The 8,041-nt window shown below is 44.7% G+C and overlaps 1 protein-coding gene across 1 annotated transcript in view; it reads right to left on the bottom strand.

Moving 5' to 3' along the window:
* Nucleotides 1-3,269: 3,269 nt before the first annotated feature.
* amer2 (APC membrane recruitment protein 2) overlaps nt 3,270-8,041 on the bottom strand; it is a 4,990-nt gene continuing 218 nt past the window's right edge. The window contains exon 1 of the mRNA XM_029457955.1: nt 3,270-8,041. This exon is cut by the window's right edge and continues 218 nt beyond it. Within this exon, the coding sequence (XP_029313815.1) occupies nt 6,019-8,041 (2,023 nt within the window). The 3' untranslated portion in view covers nt 3,270-6,018.

An 8,041-nucleotide genomic window follows, 5' to 3' on the forward strand; every position in this document is an offset into this window, starting at 1 on the left:
ACTTATGATGTTAAACTTGTGTTTATAATTATGTTCAATAAGGGAATTCATTTTTAAAGTCAGGGTACATAGCAGTTTCAGCACAAATTCAATAAAGTAATTTAATATTGAGTTCTGAATTATGATGTCCATTAGCTCACTCCCCTGACCTTGTATCCTTAAAAGAAACAACATTCATCTTGTGATTCATAATTCATTTCATATTATTGCTGCTCACAAGGTCCCATTCAGTTTGGAACTCAATGAAACAACTTGTTTCCTTTCGCTTTATCATTTCAAAGTCAGAATTTGTCATTCACGGGTGAACTATTATAAAACAGATGTACATGTTTGACTGTCGTCTCGGCAGCTACACATTGTACTGCACGCTTCCATATTCACCGTGTGTCAAACAGGCACGCCCATTCATTCCATTCTGTTGATGAATTATTGACAAGGGAAAGGATTACACAACATTGCCCTGATAGGAACTATGGCATCATATGAGAGAGGGGGGGGGGGAGGATAGTGGATGGTGGTGGTGGTGATAGTGGAGGGTCTTCCCATGATGTTGCAGAGGTGAACCTTTACATGAGGTGTACATCGATGTGTTGAGAGGATGTGTGCTAAAGAACTGGAGTCTGGAGAATGAAATCTCAATCACTGCGTTTCTCCCTTTCTTAATGCTTCTGTTTTATTAAAGGATGTTTACACTCTGATACGTTCGTGCCTGTGACTGGATTTCCACATGTAGGTTAGTCGTGTGTGTTTTTAATCGGCATAAATGTTTTACTGCACCAGTTCAACTCCAATCACGTCTCTCACACACTGTGTCAGCAACCCCCCCAAACACTCGCCCATCCTCCTTCCTGCCCAGCCCCCTCTTCTCATTGGTTGACCTAGTGGCGTTACTATGGGAACGACTGTAGAGACGCTGCCGTGAGAAATGTGGGGTACAGCTTATGAATGGTGTTTAAGGCTCCATCATGAAACCCTACCTTCAAACATTATATTATTTTTAGTAATATCCGTATGACCTTCACTCGACTCCTTCTGCACCAGCGTCTGTCATTTAATAGGTTGTTCTATAGAAGGCTTCTATTTGTCTTTTGGAAAAGCTCAAATGCATTCTCATAGTACTATATTCTATATTATCTTCGATACAACACATAGATATCTACTGTACAACTGTGCCGTGTAGTACAATATAAACACCTAATCATTTTAACAGGATATAACGACGATCTACTGACTTGGTATACTCAGAATGCTGCCAAAGTTTCAAAGGAGCTACAATTGAATAATAACACAAATTATGCTTCTGTTCAAATTGAAAGATATGCAGACACAGTAGCAAGTTACAACACACTGATACTTGATCATACCTCTTATGCAACTTCTCAATTTTTATTCTTGTTTGTTATTTAGTGAAGACAGACATGACAGACAAGACAAAGACACAAAAAGAAAAGGAAAAGCAAATATTAGATCTTAAGGTGCAGAGCAGTCTGTTGTGTAGGGCTCCTGTGTGCATGCATGTGAGTGTGTATGAAAGTGTAGAAGAAGAAGAAATGGGAAGAATAATGACTAATGATATCCTATGACTTTACCTTTTTATGATATTGTGATTTGTCTTTAATCAGCATTTAATAGTAATAGTCACACTTCACAGAGTGAAGGTGGAGGTGGAGGTGAGGTGGAGGTGAGGTGGGGGAGAATAGTTTTAGAGGGAGATAACGGTGTGTTGCTGGTGTACTGTATTTTTTGTTTGATTTGTGTGTATGTATTTCACCAGGTGTGTGTGTAATAATATATGCTTGAAATGTGAAGCAATGCATGTGTTGAATGTATATGGAGGTTATATATACGCATGAGTAAAGATTCTAGGTAAGTAGCACAATCATAATAATAATAATAATAATAATAATAATTACAAATATTAATAATAACAATAATGACAAAACTCATAACAGAGTGGGAGTGTAACTTTTGGAAGAAGAAAAAAAAAGTTGAAATTCACTCTTGTCCCATTCAGTACACTCATGGGTTCTGCCATGTCAGCCTTTTGGTTCTGGAGTGGAAGCTGGAGGCTAATGTTAGCAAACATTACACAGTCATTGCTGACTCATGTAACGACTCTTCTTCTCTCGTGTTACTATTGTTGCCACTTGTGGCTGCTGCTCATTAACAGTTATATTTATCGGCCAGCTAAAAGCTTTATTTAAAACCACTGAAGCCAAACAAACCCTCACTCACAGTCTCAATAAATCTTGTTCTCACACTTTATTTTTAAATGTCTTCCTCACTCTCTCTTCAGTGGCTCGTATAAGAACTTTGTTGTTCAGCACAGACTAACTCCTCCCTTAGACCAGATTCATGCACACAAACAAACATGCACACAAACATGGCTCACAAAGATGACGAGTGTCCACATCCAGCCCCCAGGCAGCAGCAGATTAGTGATGAGATCAGCTGATACACACACACACACACACACACACACACACACACACACACACACACACACACACACACACACACACACACACACACACACCATTCTCACTGTCAGCATCACTAGCTTTCATCTGGCTGGCTAATACAAGTGAGTGTTGTGGTCTTACGTAATGCTTTTACATCAACCTCAGCGTGCAGAAACGAGGAGCTGGATAGAGAGGGAGGGGGGTTTGCTGCATCATTACAAAGGGGATTCGCACTGCACCAAATCCTCCTCCCACTACACATGCATGCGCACCCATACCACAACAACATATAAGCTTTTTCTAGCAACATGTGTCTTCCTCAAACAATGAGACCCTCCCTTTCATCTATATTCAGGACTCACACACACACACACACACACACACAGGTTCCATATCATGCACCAGCTGCCTGTCTTTGTCATCATACGGGCTGTTTGAGTCTCTACATATCCTTTCCCACTAGAGACCATAAGCAGACAATGACGCATTCATCAGGCTTTCATCTCAGCGATCAATAAAATGTATTGATAACCTATCACTCCCAAGCCGGGCAGACGCCACAAGTGCGACGCCACAACAAAAATGCCACACGCTGCTCTTCAACAAAAGCATCTCTGTTTCTCACCCTTTCTCCCACCCAACCTACTCCGTGGGGATTTAAGCCACCAGGATGTGGGGGAGGAAAGATGGAGGAGGCGACTTGATGAGAGATGGGCTCTATCTGGTTTTGCTGTAATTATACAAGCACACAAAGCATCTGGCATTGTATGGATTATTGTGTAAATGCAGATACAAAGAGTCAGAAGCTCATCTATAAGCGCAAACAGTTTTATTCATTAAATATGAAAAGTGGAAAGATTTCACACTGTGAACAGACAGGCGGTAACAAAAAGAAGGAAAACATAATGTGCTGTTCATCACAAATGACCACATGACGGCCCAGATTTGTAATCAAAAAGAAAGGAGACAAGGAACTGAGCCAGGTGGCAATATGGTGGCCTCCATGGTTGATGTCATTAGGCCAGTGCCACAGATCAATATACCCAAAGGTTCAACTTTCATTTTCACTGTCATACTTGGAAGAAGAGGAGAAACAACTTCTGCGGCATTTGTGTTACATCAACCAAAAAAGGAAGCTTAAATAGTTACATTAAGTTACCCTCTTTTTCCATCTATCACTCTTTTGTCAGTCAGCACTCCAAAGAAGAGAGAATGAACGTGAATGCATACTTAATCAAAAGAGCAAAGAGCACAGTGTAGGCAGAGAGAAACTGAGCGGATGTGATCTTTCTCTGCTCCCCAAATGACCTTTAGCCTGCCCTCTTTATCGGGTGAGAAACACATTTACTGCAGACCTGAGATCATGTTACCCCATGGCCTGTTACTACACCGTCAGGAGGCTGAAATATATCTGAACCTGGAGCAGTGTTGTGCATCAATCATCACATTTTAAATGAGATGGAAAACTAGCATGAACTAGAAGGACCCTCAAGTGTCATGTGTACCCTTGTGTTTAGAAGTAGAGAAAACTTGCATCATCTTGAATTTCTTTCCCTTCGAAAAGTCCTCTTATTAATTGAAGGGTAGAGAACACTCTGCTCCCTGTAACTTGTCTCCCTGAATCACTGACAAAGGCCTTTAAGGACTGCAGTACACCCCCTCATTCTTAAAACAAGTGGTGCTTTGCAAGGCTCAACACTTGGTAGCTTGTCTTCATTTTTCCGAGCACGGGGGTCTTAGAAAACAGTAAACTCCACCATTTGTCTTGCCCCCACAGAAGAGGGACAAAGACGAAAACAGACCAACACAGGAAAATATATGCTGATTTACAATAATGTCACGCTACATTCACAGACAGCTGCGTTCCCAGAATGAAGTTGTACAATGTCGTTGGTACAACAGCCAGAAGAGGAAGAATGAAGGACTCTGAACTGATTTAGCTTTAGTCCCCAACTTTTGCTTTGTATCGTAAGCTGTGACCCAGTTAATTACCTCAAACGTGTTTTCTCTATCTGAAACTCTGACATAATTTGCTTGTCTTTTTATTTGAGTCACAGCCTATTTAAAAAAACAACAACACTTGCAGGCATATTCTGGCTCTCTAAAAGCTGGCTGACAGAAAGGATGCCCCCCTGTCACCCACTCACATCAGCCTGTACAGTATGTTAGTAGAGAAGAACAGAAAGCAGAGCGTTAAGAAGCTGGTGCAGTCACAGTTTAAGATCCGAGCAGTATGACTTAGGACGGGGAAGCCTATAAAAACAGTATGAAATCCAGGGAAGAAAGTACTAACAAGAAATAGTTGGTTGTTTGTGCATGTGTCCTTAGAGAGGAAAGTCATCCAGTGTCGCTACAAACACAGTGCCAAAGGTTGAACAGTGTGTGTAAGGTCCTTCAGTATTAGATGATGTTCCCTGACCTTTGTGCCTTGTATGTGTGGCACTGCATGCGGAGAGGGAGAGGAAATGTTTGTGTGCATGTCTCTGTTGTGTATTGAAGCATCAGTGCAAAGGGATCCCTCCAGGTGGAGTATTGCGATAGTTTTGCAGGTTTCCATTAGTAAATCAACAGTTGTAAATCCCAGAGATTGACATCCTTTGGATGTACTGCGGGTGATACAGTGGTGGTGTGAGTGAGATCGAGATGTAACAGGCTGAAGCCAAACTTAGTCCACAATAATAATAATAATAATAATAATAATAATAATAATAATAATAATAATAATAATAATAATAATAATAATAACCAGTCAAAACAGAGGAGGTATTTCCCTCCAAAAAACACAAGATATTGTGTGGCCTTCTGCGGTGCAGGTTTGCCACATTTGTAGCTACAAAGTAGGTAAGTAATAAAAACCAGATCTCAGTGTTCCTTCGTGTGCGATCAGAAGAAGACCATCTTCAAAAAGCGAAAAACAAAATGATGGGTTTTTCCAGGCCATGGATATCGTTGAGTCTGTTCGAGACTATCAGAGGCTGTGAAATGAAGACTGGGGTATTTTTTTTACTTTGGCTCTAATATCAAAGGATTAGGAGGTAATTTGTTACAGATTAGACAAGATGACAAACTCAGAAGAAACTTTGATTAGGTCCATATCAGCAAATGATGTTATGCCATGTGGAGTTCCATAATAAAAATGTAAAAGATAAAAGGTGCTCTGCTTTTTTCCCTCTTTTTTTTGCAGTGTGCAGTCATGAACTGTCAAACTTTCAGCAGGTCAGGAGCTTTTCCAGGAAGTTACAAGGCATATGTGTCTATTGCGAGACCATGGATTGTCAAGAGTCAACCTCCAAAGTTCCAGTGAGGGCTGTGAAGTGTTAACCCAGCTTTTTGGAGTCTCCTTGTGACTTTCTCAAGTGAACAAACCACATATTCTATTCTAGCCTGTCGTAAGCCAAAACACGTAAGGAATGAGAGCTTTTAAGATTTGAGAAGAATTTATAAGCTCTACATTTTTCTTGGTCTGGGAAAGCGTTTGGCTCTGCTTAAACAGCACAGAAGTGATGTACACTCAAGTCATTAAGTTAGTAGGCGAGAAACACCCATTTCACAGGGGCTACTTCTTGTGGGCGGTTCCTCTGGTTGTGCTGCCAGGTTTGTTTCCAGAACGACGGACGGGCACCTTGGATACAGGGATTCTGGTGCGAGTCGGGGGAGGCGCCTGGGTCTTTGGTGGAGGGGATTCAGCTTCGAGAACAGACGAGAGGGCTGACTGGCTTACTGAGTGGGGAGGTGGGGTTTGTCTGCTGCTTACTGGGATCTTGGATTCCCGAGGAAGGCTGGTGCTGCCTTTCATTGATTGGAAGGAGGAAGAGGAGGAGGAGGAAGGTGGACTTGTTTGGGAGGTGGGGCTCAGTTTGTATTCAGTGGAGGGAGAGGGAGTACTGTTTAGATCGTCATCCTCTTCTTCCTCTTCAGGGTCATTGTAGAGGTCGTACAGGTGGTCTCCGGAACAACTGTCGCGTGATAGGGCCATCTTCTGGTTTCGCTGAAGCCCGCTCTCATCAGGTGTTGCTGTGGGCGTTGCTGAGGGTGTGTCCCAGTAACCCTCATCACTGAGTGGCTCCTTTTCACCAGGTGATGTGGGATGACGGCCATGTGTGTGAGGGAGAGGGGGTTTAGCTGCCCGGCCTCCTGCTGCACCACCTACTGGAATCTTACTGAGCCCCAATGCCTTCACCTGGGGAACCTTTCTGTCTGAACACCTGTGTGTTGAGGGCAGGTGGCTGCTGGCAAGGTTGGAGGTGGCACGAGGGGGATAGGTCGAAGTAGGGGTGGTGGAGGAATGTTGGTGTGATCGGGGCAAAGCAGGGGAGTTGTCACCTGTGGAGGGAAGCATGTGCCAAAGCCCCTGCATGTCTGCATCGTCCACTCCTTCTGGACTTGCCATTTCTTCCCCTCCGCCCATGTAGGCCACCACACCACTACCGGCTGGGTGCTGCTGTGGTGGAGGTGGAGGTGGCGCCCGGGCCCGGGCTGGGAGGGAAGAAGGCACTGAGCTTGTGGAAACAGAAAACATGGGCTGGGTCCGCAGCGAAGGTAGAGGGGGTTTGGTTGGGGAGCCACGAGACGTGACGCTGGTGATACCAACAGCTCTCCCAACACCTGCTCCCACACTCCCTCCTCCTCCCCCACTGCTGCTGCTGCTAGTGCCACTGCCCCCATTACCCGCTGGCCCCTCTTCGTCTGCGTCAGCAATAATGTCACCACAGCCTGTCAGTGAATCAAAGCTCTTGAGGGATGTGACGTCAGTAAAGAGGAGAGAGCATAGGCGGTCTACTGAAGGTTCTGAGGGAGGGTCACCCGTGCTGCAGCGATCCAAAGGGGGTGTGGCGAGTGAGGGGGTGAGGCTTGAAACTGAGGCTTTGGCTATTTGGATGGGAGGATGCTGAGGCGAGTCAGTGGGTGTGTAAGGAAAGGGGGAGTCTGGCTCACCAGATGGCCCTGGCATGGCAACACAGTGTGGGGGTGTCATGGTAACACTAGTAGTGGGAGTCTCTGGGATAGGTGATGCCTCTCTATTCCCACAATCCACTTGGTGATGATGCGGAGGCGGTTCAAGAGTTAACGTAATATCCTTTACCTTTTCAGGGTCGGCAATATCCTCATCCTTCTCCGTCACCCGTTCCACCACTTCCACCTCTCCATCGTTTGTTTTTTCCTTGCGTCTCCATCGCATGCTGCTAAAAAAGCCCTTTAGGCCCCTCCCTCTTTTGCCAAGCCCCGTCCCTCCATTTTCACTCGACCTAAAACTCCCACGTCGGAGTAGAGAGAAAAAACTCAGCGATTTGCTGAGGGACCTCACTGGCCCCGCCTCCAGGATAGCAAGTCCCTCCCCTCTCTGTCCATCAGCATCGTTGTTAGAACTTGCTAGTCCATCGTGGGTTTTGCTCCTAACGAGCTCCACCGACGCCCCTGAGCCGTTTCCATTCAAAGAATTCCCATTGTCAGAGTTCCCGTTGTTCCCGCTGTTTGTAGCCCCTTTGTTCCTGAAGGAGAAGAAGCTGGCCATCCCAGAGCCGGTGCGCCGCTTCCCGAAGAGTTTGAAGGCAGCTTTGTTGATCTTCCCTGTGGGCTGG

This window comes from Cottoperca gobio, chromosome 20, assembly GCF_900634415.1.
Source record: "Cottoperca gobio chromosome 20, fCotGob3.1, whole genome shotgun sequence".
Classification (NCBI taxonomy): domain Eukaryota; kingdom Metazoa; phylum Chordata; class Actinopteri; order Perciformes; family Bovichtidae; genus Cottoperca; species Cottoperca gobio.